This window comes from Ptiloglossa arizonensis, chromosome 2 (assembly GCF_051014685.1).
Source record: "Ptiloglossa arizonensis isolate GNS036 chromosome 2, iyPtiAriz1_principal, whole genome shotgun sequence".
NCBI classification, from domain to species: domain Eukaryota; kingdom Metazoa; phylum Arthropoda; class Insecta; order Hymenoptera; family Colletidae; genus Ptiloglossa; species Ptiloglossa arizonensis.
In genome coordinates, this window is record NC_135049.1 from 30,197,310 (window position 1) to 30,209,205 (window position 11,896).

General features: G+C 29.6%; 3 protein-coding genes across 6 annotated transcripts; 1 reads left to right on the top strand and 2 right to left on the bottom strand.

The window, feature by feature from the left end:
* Window positions 1-274: 274 nt before the first annotated feature.
* Mob4 (MOB kinase activator 4) lies at window positions 275-2,069 on the bottom strand. 2 transcript variants are annotated; one of them, XM_076304755.1, is made up of 4 exons: window positions 1,962-2,069; window positions 1,134-1,507; window positions 917-1,074; window positions 275-817 (listed from the first exon to the last, which is right to left on the bottom strand). In XM_076304755.1, exons 1-4 carry the CDS (start codon window positions 2,019-2,021, stop codon window positions 801-803), a joined length of 609 nt encoding a protein of 202 aa, XP_076160870.1. In that variant the 5' UTR covers window positions 2,022-2,069; the 3' UTR covers window positions 275-800. The 2 variants fall into 2 exon arrangements, with proteins under 2 accessions (XP_076160870.1, XP_076160869.1); XM_076304754.1 differs by having other exon boundaries at window positions 281-817; window positions 917-1,051.
* Window positions 2,070-2,246: 177 nt separating this feature from the next.
* Window positions 2,247-4,055, bottom strand: Nd-acp (NADH dehydrogenase (ubiquinone) acyl carrier protein). Of its 3 annotated transcripts, XM_076304769.1 has the most exons (4): window positions 3,703-4,055; window positions 3,181-3,252; window positions 2,978-3,103; window positions 2,247-2,597 (listed from the first exon to the last, which is right to left on the bottom strand). In XM_076304769.1, exons 1-4 carry the CDS (start codon window positions 3,859-3,861, stop codon window positions 2,418-2,420), a joined length of 537 nt encoding a protein of 178 aa, XP_076160884.1. In that variant the 5' UTR covers window positions 3,862-4,055; the 3' UTR covers window positions 2,247-2,417. The 3 variants fall into 3 exon arrangements, with proteins under 3 accessions (XP_076160884.1, XP_076160887.1, XP_076160885.1); XM_076304772.1 differs by lacking the exon at window positions 2,978-3,103 and having other exon boundaries at window positions 3,145-3,252; window positions 3,703-4,046; XM_076304770.1 differs by lacking the exon at window positions 3,181-3,252 and having other exon boundaries at window positions 3,703-4,009.
* Window positions 4,056-4,738: 683 nt separating this feature from the next.
* Window positions 4,739-11,477, top strand: Tbc1d8-9 (TBC1 domain family member 8/9). The gene is made up of 19 exons (XM_076304705.1): window positions 4,739-4,949; window positions 5,537-5,703; window positions 5,907-6,080; window positions 6,155-6,251; window positions 6,325-6,514; window positions 6,597-6,673; window positions 6,760-6,816; window positions 6,887-7,091; window positions 7,250-7,452; window positions 7,535-7,824; window positions 7,905-8,108; window positions 8,182-8,513; window positions 8,671-8,826; window positions 8,905-9,090; window positions 9,166-9,354; window positions 9,541-9,703; window positions 9,800-10,135; window positions 10,210-10,331; window positions 10,394-11,477. The coding sequence occupies exons 1-19, from the start codon at window positions 4,906-4,908 to the stop codon at window positions 10,610-10,612; spliced, it is 3,411 nt and encodes a 1,136-aa protein (XP_076160820.1). The 5' UTR covers window positions 4,739-4,905; the 3' UTR covers window positions 10,613-11,477.
* The last annotated feature ends 419 nt before the right edge of the window (window positions 11,478-11,896 follow it).

Below are 11,896 nucleotides of genomic sequence, written 5' to 3' on the forward strand. Positions count from 1 at the left end.
TATTTAATATTAGAAAGAAATCCAGAAGTGAATCAATTTGAAAAGTTCCTCTAAATTTATCTATAATCATTAATTTAAATAAAATCAAATATCTTTACAGAAATTTACAATGTTATGAAAACAGACCATAAAGTATACAATAATAGAAGAAAAATTGAACTTGAATTTCTTGTTATGTATTTAATACTTATGTAGATAATATTTATTAAAGTTCAGTTTCCAAAATGATTCGATGCTATTTTATTATATTCAAAATGTAAACACATCAAAGAGTTATTTAATAATATAGCGACAAAAATTTACCGATACAGAATTATTTCGAGTTTAATATACTGTAAAAAATATAACAAGTTTGTTATTGGAAACATGTCTTTCGATGAAAAGACTTTGTAACAGTTTGTTTGTGTCATTGATTATCTTATATGTTTCAAATCTTAAACATTTTAATAGTAAACAAATACTGTAAAGATGATTATTAAGCATGAAAAATTGCTTTGTACAATTCGTATTAAAATGACTTTTATTCTTAATTTAATAGAGAACAAGAAATTCTAGTGATAAATTTGCAAATTCACAATGCATTTTAGATGAAATAATTACTGACCCACTTTCAATACTCTTGCCACATTTGGAACTACGTCAAGATGTACTTCGGCAATAACAATGATCTCTCTAAATCTGACAAATCGACTTCGGGCAATATAAATAAACGTTCAAGTCCTAGGCTTCACTTTCTGTTGTTTCATCTTCTTCCATTATCGGTACTATCAAACTCTCCTTTGACATTAAGGTGTATTTTGTTACAAATGCAGTAAACCTGTAACAAAGAAAATCATTTGCAATAATAATCAAGATAAATGAATCTTTCAATTTTTGAAACTATTTATATTTACAATCCTGTGACTATTTATTTTACCTGCGACAAAGAAAAGTCTCATTTTCAAATTCATCAAATATTGCTCTATGATGATAGTACGCGTGAGAAAAAATTCTATAAACTCTGCGACTAACAGATCCAAGTTTAGCAACCGAAGATTCTTTGATACTAACTCTGAAACAACATTTAAAACACAGCTACTAAATACAATTTCCTCCCTCTTGTAATTTTCTATAATAATTTATCAGTGGTATACCTGCTGGGAAAATATTTATTACTGTTAAGTAAGCAAGCTGCACCGTCAAGTGTATGTCGAGTATAATCAATAGCTGCGCATTCTTTGGGTGTTTTATGTGCAGCGCACAAAAATATCCATTGTTCGGTGGCTGTCATTTGAGTACAAGTATTAGGATGACATTCTTCTTGTAGTCTAACTGTTAAACCATTGAGCTCCATGCAAAATTGTCTGAGGTGTTCATATTTCCACACAGCTTCATCTTGGGCATCTGGCATTTTCAATATCAAGTGAACATTAGATGGCTCTCTTCTAATCATTTGTTGAATATATTGCTGCACAGCCAGGGTGCTGTCCATTTCTTCAAACGGTTCATCAGGCCATCTACAGAAGTCCTAAAAAAAAATTTCAAACTAGAAAAGCATTGTAAGGAATAAAAAATTATGCATTACATACAATTCTTTGTTATAAGATTATATAATTATAATTGCTTTAATTCTGCAAGAAAATAATAATGCTTTATTACTACCTGTCAAAATTTGAATCATCATTCGGGCACAATACAAACATAATACATTTGTAATGAGTAAATAACCTACAATCACATTAGAGATAATAAACAATTTGTACCTTAATGAGTACAAAAAGAAAGATGAACGAACTAATATGTATTATTAGGGGGTAAACAATCGCTCGTTTCGTGAACCGTTCATTGATTTGCTTTGGATGTATCAGGGACACGATTGAATATTTCTGCAAATACGCTGTAAAAAACTGAATGTATGCCAAATAATGAAACGCGAAATATAAAAGTAACAAATCGTTAACAAAAACAGCATCATTATTAACCTTTGCTTTTGTTCCGGGTCTATTTCTTCTGAGGATCGCAGGTCCGTCCGCCATCTTCATTTTGCAAGTTGTTGCACTCGATCAACGTGCACGTTCGATCGAATCAAATAAAAAAATCTGGTATGTCGTAATGTCGAGAGTAGCGACACCATACCACCGCACGATGAGTATTTATTCTCCATTCAAAACTAATATAGATATAATACTTTCAAATTAAATAACAGAATACAACGATATTTTTACTTATGATTTTATAAATAGATATAGGATATTCGTAAAACACTATTTTACACTAATAATTCATTTTATTTTTATAATAATTATTTGTCTATATACAGAAATATCAGAAGCAAATCATTGCTCACAAATCAGTAATAAAATTCGATCTTGTTTGTTTGTATGGTTTTTTAAGAATGAAATGGTTGACTAATGCATTATTATAAATGACAAGCTTGTTTAATCATACACATCTTCTTTGTCCGCAACGTAACGCACAATGTCTGCAGGTCGAAACAGTCTTTCCGCATCCATGTCTGGTATTTCAAAACCAAATTCATCTTCTATTGCCATTATAACTTCTACATGATCCAAGGAATCCAAGCCCAAATCATTTATGAAATGAGATTCCAGAGACAACTATACAGAATTAAAAATCATTAGTTCATAATGTAAATACAATTGAATGTAATTATTTGCCAACTTTAACATTTTTAATCTGTTTTTTGTAATTAGGAATGAGATTTACAATCGATTCAATTTTAAGACACTACGATTCAAGCAAGGTATTAATTGATCGTTATCTTTCCGAGAAGTTATCTATTAAGATATTTTAGCAGAAGTAAATTAGTACCAGTTATAATTATTGCACGAGTTCTGTATAAAATAATTCATTTTAATTAATTATAACAATTTCATACAATACATCCTTTATATGGAAATTATTGCTGAAGTATATATTTGCAAAAACATCTTCACAAGTATCTTCAACATCGTATCTTCTTGTAGTAAATAGATACCTTCTTAGGATCAATTTTATCATAGAGATTGAGTACTAAAAGTACTCGCTGGCGAATTAAGTCAATTGTTAGAGGTGGCTTTGCGCTGTAGTGCCTCACTTGCTTGACTCGAGTGTCCTTTATGCCCTGTAAAACAATATTTTATAAAAAATATATAATTTTAGAACCTTGTCAGCAGATATTTTATCATAGGCTGCAATCACTTTTAATACACGTTCTTCAACCTTCTTAACTTTGTCATCTGTAGAATATGCACGAATATTTTTGATCTTTACCTGTACGTATTAAATGATATTTGTATTATTACTGTTATTGTTACATAAAATATATGTACATAGACACATCATAATTGATGTAACTTAATATATACTCTAAAATATTCTACAACAGGATTACAAAAGATTTCAAATAGCAAAGAACAGAAAACTATATATTGTTATTTAGAACAAATACGTAACAAGTATAATCAACGAAATGAAATAAGAGTATCATTGTTACAAGAATAAAGTTCATATTAGTTTACGTCTATCGAAATCTGTTAAATCTGCGACAAGATAAATTGATTACACTGACTAAATCAATGTCAAACATTTAAGAAAAATTCTATAACACCCCATTCTGGCGAAGTAAAACATTTCAGTTACATAATACGTGAATTTAAATCATGTATTAACTACTGAAAGAGATTTGCAAGAACCGTAGTATTAAGGGTAACCCGTATTTACCTGTGTTACAAATGCAATATCACTTTGTCTTTTACAGTGAAAGGATCTTTCATTTAATTGAAGTACTGTGACGACGCCTCGTAAACAAAATCGATTGATCGAATTTCTAATGGTACCGGTATTTCTCATGAAAAGACGGACACCCGCGAGAGACGCCATTTTCTCAGTAACGAACGAAAAACACAGCGAGGAAACTACCTATATTTGCTTGTGCAAACTGATCGTGTCGCAGCTATCTCATACAAGTTATCAATTCACATGAATTTGTGCGACACTTTTACTATTCGCCATCAGGGGGCTACAAAGAGTAGCTGATTCTCACAAGTTCCTAAATAATCTAATATAGAACAAATTTCTTTGAATAACAAAATCCTATGTATCATAACCTAGATTCGCGCCATCCGAGAGGAAAAGTCACCAAGTCTCGTTAATCCTACATAGTGGCTAAATCACGGATAATGACCTAATAACGAATCGTGACATTTTCTCCATCATTATATACTAATGCAAGCGTAAACTCAACATTTCAAAATGTTTCAGCAGGTCAAAAAAAAAGGAAAGTGTGAGGTTTTCTTTTTCGTCCTCAAAAAAACATTGCTCAAAATGCGTATAATGTAGGAAAACATTAGAATGAAAAATGTCAATGAATTTTGTTACATTCATTCTGATAGATTCAATATTTTAGCAAATATAACTAAGAATATGTTCAAAGCTATAGCCACTTTAACGGCTTAATAAAATTTTCTAAGTATTTTAATGGTATACAGGAATTGAATTTCTTATGTTTACTGTCTTTACCAAGATCCAGTAGTTTATTAATTCTATTCGTAAAGAATAATGATACGATATATTATAAACAATTTCTTCTTTTCTTATCGAATTATTCATAGATTAAATAATATTTATATTTCTTAACTATGTTTAAGTAATTGTTCAATATGTCGTACAGTGACAGGTTTGGTTCCATATGAAACATTTTAGACAGAGAACAATCTTTAGTAACATTTTCATTTGAACGTATGGCAAAATTGTTAAGGTCGCATAGCTGACGACAAACGATTCGTGTTAGAGTTCGTGTTAGTGTTTATCTTTGGCAAGTACTTTTTTTCTGCTCAACATCCAGCGATTTTGTGACTGCCTTGGATAAAGCGTTTTTGAATTTGTATCGTTGATGCCATATGTGCTCGAACAACGGTGATCAATATGTGGATGAAGCCACAAGAGGTTCTACTGGCAAATGCTTTTTGGTAAATTGATATAATCCCGTAGATATAATTCCTGATATTTTATTATAATTATTGTTTACACCGTGCGTCAAAGACAGCTGATAGTAGTGCACATTGGTATTTAAACGACTTTTGTGCTTAGTGTTGTCAAAGCTATGGTTGATTATAGCGTATAAATATTTTTTACATGTGTTTTTGATTTGTCTAGTGATGTTATTTGTTTACATTCTGTATTTTTGTCCTGAAAATTTAACTAATATACATATATTTTTATAAAATTAATACTCTTCTTATTACATTCCTCAATATTTAGGCAAAAATTCTGTAGGATAGAATTTATAAATAATAAATTCTATTATTCTATTTTTCTATTTATTCTTATATATTTTGATTATATTATTTGAAAATTTATTACATTATTTGCTTTAAATGATTTATGAGGCATTATTTATTGGCAATTTTTCAATGTCTTTGATTATTATATAAATATAAAATCATTTAAGAGAATAATAACTGTTTGTGGAAAATGTACTTCCACTGTTAACTCTGATGTATGATGATTAAAGGTTTTTTACATTTAAGATTATATTTTTATTTTACTTACATAGGATAACAGAGCAAGCAACTGTATACTTTGTTTTACAACGTCGTAAAGGACACGGAAAAACAAAAGGTTTTAGTTCTATATTAGTGGGAACATTGGATAGTGTTTTAGACACTAAACCTCCACCTTTCAGGATACTTCATCAGACACCATCATCTGAAGTTTATTGGGGTAAAATGAAAAGATATTAAACTTTGTGTATTCTTATCTAGTTCTTTGTTTGAAAATTTATGAAGTTATAAGATAATATGTACATAAAGTATATGTTACTATATATCGTAAAAAAACAATTCTAACCCATAATATTTAGTAAATTTTAGTAGTATAAATGAAAATATGTTTACCAACAAATTTTGTTTTCAAAATATGTGTAGAAATTGCATGCTCTTTAACACATGAAGAAATCTTGAAAGATTGGAAATGGCTTCACGCCAATCTGATGGATACTTTAACATCATTTGACACAGAAGAAGAAATAACTGAATTTGTTTGTTGCAAGATACAATCGATCATTGCAAACAATGTTCCAGACAGTCAATTTGCAGATGGTAAATTGTTTAACACATAATTGATAAAAAAGAAAAATTTTCATATAATTAAACAAATATTGTATTTCTTACAGAAGAAGATCCAGAATCATTTAAAACTGTGTCTTTTAAATTTCATCAACTTTTTAATATACCGAATGAGGATAAATTGGTCAATTACTATTCTTGCAGGTATTTATAATCAAACTTGATGTATATGAAATGTTTCTTAAATTTAGGAGATTCTTTACTGTATTTTTTTTAGTTATTGGAAATCTCGTTTACCTAGACAAGGATGGTTGTATTTGTCAATAAACCACATGTGTTTTTATGCCTATATTTTGGCAAGAGAAACAAAATTAATTGTAAGATGGGCAGATATTATTGAATTGAGTAAAACTAATTCCATTCTATTTCCTGATAGTATACGTGTTGTAACAAGAGACAATAAAGAGGTGAATATAATATTTATAATGTAATATACATTATTTATGATATTGTACTTGTAATAATTAAAATTTGTAATTTTATTTACAGCATTATTTTTCCATGTTTCTTCACAAATCTGAGACATATTCGTTAATGGAACAACTTACAAATATTGCTATGAAAAGGTAACGTTATCTGTGATTTAAAATAAATACAATAAACAATAAACTCAAAAAAAATTAAAATTCCTTTATTATTATTAATTTGACAGGCTTATAGATGAGAAAAGTGGATTCAATGAAGATAGAGATCTTTTGAATAAATTGAGGTATTTTACCATTTTAACATTTCTAATTATAATTTGTTTATATTAATTACAGTGGTAGTTATATTTTTAGCAAGAATGTACCTAAAAAACCATCTTTCTTAAAAAGAGATCTTGATGCACGAGCACACTCTGAAGCTTATAGATTACAGTTCAGATTACCAGGAAATGAAAAGTTGGATGGTAGCATTGATGTTACTTTATGGACACCATACAATAAAAAGTATGTGTGGGGAAAAATATTTCTGTCTCAAAATTACCTTTGTTTTGGAAGCAGGGTAAATATTTTAACAAACATATTTCTATAAATATGAATGATATTTCATGGGACAACAATGAAATATTTCATAGGTCATAGGTACATGACATGAAATATCTTGTACGTACAAATATTTATATATAATAATATTGTTCAATAATGTTGGTGATAATTTAGGTTAGCGGATTGGTAAGTTTAGTTATACCTTTGAGGGAAGTAAGGCTCATAGAGCCTGCTGAAAATCAGTCCAGTCCAGGAATAGACAAATCCATTTTAGTAACAACTGCGCGATCGTCGTTTTTATTTGCTCAAATTCATGACAGAGATTTTGTTATTCAGAAGATATCTGAACTATTAGCAAAATGTAAACTACCAACTTTGTAAGTTGTCATACTATTTACTTAATAGTGTCCATATTTAATAATATTATCATGCTACAACTAATATTTTGTTTTTTAATAGGAGTATTGATAATGTATATCCCCAGAACAGCTTAGCTCACAGTGATAATAATAGCGAGGAAATTAAACCTATTAATCAATGGAAACCTCAACCGCCATTGATGACTTTATTTAAAGCGCCATTAAGCAGTGAAGCAGCATTAAAACAAGAAGCTAAAGAGAAACAGTGGCAATTACACTTTGCAGAATATGGAAGAGGTATAACAATGTATAGAACAACAGAGACAGCAAAGCTAATAATTCAGGGTGTACCACAAACACTCAGAGGAGAAGTTTGGCTTACATTTTCTGGTAATACAATAAATATAGTAGAAGTAGTAATAGATAAAATTATCATATAAGTAGTGAATATAAATTCTGTCCATTTTTAGGTGCTTTGAACGAAATGGTAATGAATCCTAATTTTTATAAGTCATTAGTTGACCAAGCATTAGGTAAATCTTGTCAAGCAAATGAGGAAATAGAAAGAGATTTACATAGATCATTACCAGAACATCCAGCATTTCAATCTGATACTGGTATTAGCGCGTTAAGAAGAGTCCTTTCCGCGTATGCTTGGAAAAATCCACAAATTGGTAAAAAAATGTACTTTTTATAATTATTTCAACAAAAAAGTAAACAATACTAAAGCTAATTTTATTGAGACAGGTTATTGCCAAGCAATGAATATAGTAGCTTCGGTTTTATTAATCTATTGCTCAGAAGAATCTGCCTTCTGGCAGTTATGTAATGTATGCGAATCGTTGCTACCCGATTATTACGACAGAAGAGTAGTTGGTGCTCTTGTTGATCAAGGTCTTTTAGAAGAGTTAGCTGCTGAATTTTTACCAACCTTGCATGCTAGATTACAGGAACTTGGTCTCATTAAAGTTATATCACTTTCCTGGTTCTTAACGATATTTCTAAGCGTTATGCCAACTAGTAGCGCAGTGAACATAATGGATTGCTTTTTCTATGATGGAGCAAAAGTAATTTTCCAGGTATAATATTTTTGTACACATACATTTGTACTTTTCGTTCCTTAATTAATTTTCGCTAGTCGAAGTATTGAACTTTATTGATATCCTTTCTAATGAATGCAGAATAAAGTACATACAGAAGAAATTTGAAGTAAACGGGTCTTTCTTCCTGTGTCAGATAGCATTAACGGTACTGGAATGGAATCAAGATAAATTGCTTGATTGTCACGACGATGGCGAAGCAATGCAGTTATTAACAGATTATCTTGGAGGTGTGTTCAATGATGAGGGACCTGTACTACCTAGGCCAGTTGACAGTGCTACTTCTAATAGAGTAAGAATACCTTCATAAACAGATTTCATGTATATAGATAAATATAAATTTACAATTACATATAGATATTCATTTTAGAGTATATCTGTTCAAACTTTAATATACGAAGCATATTCAAAATACGGATCGTTGACTATTGGCGGAATAGAAAGACTTCGTTTAAAACACAGACTTAGAGTAGTTCAGAGTCTCGAGGATGGTATTGAAAAAAACATAATTAGATGCGTAATTGTTGATAAATACATGACAGTAGAAGAATTGCAGGTATTATTAATATATTTTAAATTTATAACCGTGTGAAATAATAAACTTTTAAAATCTAATGGTATCGATATTCAGAATTTGTTAAGTTTAGTAAGAGAAGAATTAATGAGTCAACGAAAATCTGAATCTGATCGCTATGATCCAACACAGCCACCATACGAAGCATATAAAATAGACTATGAATTATTTAGAATATTATTCGGTGGTTTATCTCCATGGGGAAAATGTAGTCAAGCTGAATCTCTTTCTGCTCGATTATTCCGTGTAAGTCAATCAAGTTTTAAAAAGCAGTTAACTTCTTTTTATATGTAATTTCAGCTATTTCTAATATCTGAAAAAAGAAACAAATTATACAAAACATTAAAAACTTAACGTCCACATGAATCTTAATTTTATTGAATAAGATGAAGCAAATATAGACAATGTTCATAAGTATTATTGTACTACCAGTTAATGGATCGGAATCGTGATGGTCTGCTAAACTTTCGAGAATTAGTACAAGCCCTAGGAATGACAGCAACCGCCGATTTAACGCAGAGATTAAAACTTCTGTATACTTTGCACTTGCCGCCATTACTTACACCTGTTGACTTCGAATCGCCAATACATTCTGGTAAATACTGTTTGATATATGAAGATATTATAATATAAAAATATTAATCGATATTTAGGGTTGTTTTAAATGAATGAAAAATATAATTAATGGCAGATGGAGCAGAAATAGCGGCAGAAGCCACAGATTTTTTTGATAGTATGGAACAAAGTGTTACTTCTTTAGAAATGCCAATTAGTATAGCAGAAGAACCATCAGTAGATACTTTGTCTCGTTCAACGAGCTTAAATAGTCAGCAAGGAGATCAATCATGGGAAATTCAAAGTATGGGCAGTTTACGTTCTATGATAGCGTCTAAAGACAGTCCATTGGATCTTAAAACTGTTCCAAAAATGTCCCAAGGACACTTTATAGCATTGTGGAAAACTCTTTATGATATGTTTCCTGCACAACCGGAGGAGCAAGAAACATACCATTGTATAGCTTCAATAGGTAAATGATACGTTTCAAAACATCGTGAATATATTATATCGTCGAATAAAATAAATTTATTGTTCTAAATATAGGTACACTTTTGCTTCAATTAGGCGACGTCGGTAAAAAGTTTTATGTCGATCGAGATGAATCTGAGGATAGTTTGCTTTTAGCTGCTACTGCTGCCCAGCAAACATCTTCGACTGTTGAACGGGTACGTATTATTTATATTGATTTAATCATTTTATAATATATAACGCAAATTATTATTTTCAGTCACCCGATCGTAATGGAAATCCGTCAAGTGCAGTTTCATCCACGGATCCTGATTGGTCAATAAGTGTTGAACAATTCTTGGCATCTGCCTTAACAGGTCAAGCGATAGTAGATTTTTTTAGTAAAAGAACAGATCTTTCCGCAGCAATTGCAACCCTAAAGAATCGTCGATTTAATCGCATTCATTCCTTATCTGACACTCCTGTGTTAAATCTATGATACACAAGTTCAGCTGTGTATAAAAATAATATAAGTTATATATAAAATTTATACAGTGATAGATTGCCTTGCATAATTGACCAGCGATTTTATTTCCTAAGGAAATTTTTACAGTCACTGTTAATTGGATAATCAAATCTTAGTTTGAATGATAGATTGATAACGCAAAAGACGTTTTTGTAACGGCATAATAGTTCAAATAAATTGGAATAACAATACCTAATTTTCCGATGCAGAAATTCAAGTAATCTTTAAAATTTACAAAATATCACTTTTATATCTTTCATTTATCCTACAATAATATATATATCGAAAACGTCCAATTCTTTAAGCTTACAATATTCCCTATTAGTAAGCATATCTATTAATACTATATATACCAGTTTATTATGTAGACAAACTCATATGTGATTAAGAGATATATACATGTTTTTCTCAAAATATTATTAATCTTTAAATACATATAAATTCATTGGCCTACTACTGCAGTCATGTAGTCATTAAAATTGGAAGAATCAATGATACAATAGTGTATACTCAGGGTGAATATTTTAAATGCAGTTCTATTACTGTTCAAGATTATTCATGTGTGAAAAGCAAGTTCCCAGCAGTTGATACTAATATATGACAAAAATATTTTTTAAAACTAAATTGTCAAATATTTACAACATACAGTACTTTCCTAACTATAATATAAATTACACATGCACAAAATTATATACAGTCACTTGATAGGCAGATTGTTTAATCTTGTATGTTTGTCTTGTATATTCGAGTAATGTAAATCTAAACAGTACAATTTTCATAAAAGAATTGAGTGTTTAAAATTTGCTAAAACTAATATATTAATAAGTTGCTTTAGCTGCCAAAAGCTATAGTAATATAATTCGTGTATAACAAACTAGAATCTTAAAGAATACTGTAATAAATCAAAACTGTATTTGTACTATTCTCAATCGCAAACAATACTAGGCAATTCCTTGAAATATTTAACAATTTATTCCAAGGCATTATAAAATATGTGTATAATGTCAACATTAGATACATATTTTAACATGTTCGTGCACATTTTAGTTGAATATTACAACTATAGTTTCTTGGCATATGTGACTATATTTTTAAAAACAATTTTTATTTTTATATAACTGATAGTTGCATAAGTATAATTTCTGAAACAAAATTATGAAAAAGTATTATTCCATAAAAACAAAATATAAAATATAAAATTTTTCTTTCTGTATAATATATGTATATAAAGAATCATTATTTCATATATAGAACTAT

Bases quoted from the DNA above. Each gene is read 5' to 3' on its own strand.
- Nd-acp (XM_076304769.1), bottom strand. From the start codon at position 3,861: ATGGCGTCTCTCGCGGGTGTCCGTCTTTTCATGAGAAATACCGGTACC. The intron at 3,104-3,180 runs GTGATTGCAGCC...ATTGTTTTACAG, and splicing joins TTGAAGAACGTGTATTAAAA to GGCATAAAGGACACTCGAGT. The intron at 2,598-2,977 runs GTATCTATTTAC...AATTCTGTATAG, and splicing joins ATAAAATTGATCCTAAGAAG to TTGTCTCTGGAATCTCATTT.
- Mob4 (XM_076304754.1), bottom strand. From the start codon at position 2,021: ATGAAGATGGCGGACGGACCTGCGATCCTCAGAAGAAATAGACCCGGA. The intron at 1,508-1,961 runs GTTAATAATGAT...ATTTTTTTTTAG, and splicing joins GACCCGGAACAAAAGCAAAG to GACTTCTGTAGATGGCCTGA. The intron at 818-916 runs GTAAAATAAATA...TCTTTGTTACAG, and splicing joins GAGACTTTTCTTTGTCGCAG to GTTTACTGCATTTGTAACAA.
- Tbc1d8-9 (XM_076304705.1), top strand. From the start codon at position 4,906: ATGTGGATGAAGCCACAAGAGGTTCTACTGGCAAATGCTTTTTG. The intron at 4,950-5,536 runs GTAAATTGATAT...TTACTTACATAG, and splicing joins CTACTGGCAAATGCTTTTTG to GATAACAGAGCAAGCAACTG. The intron at 7,825-7,904 runs GTAATACAATAA...GTCCATTTTTAG, and splicing joins AGTTTGGCTTACATTTTCTG to GTGCTTTGAACGAAATGGTA.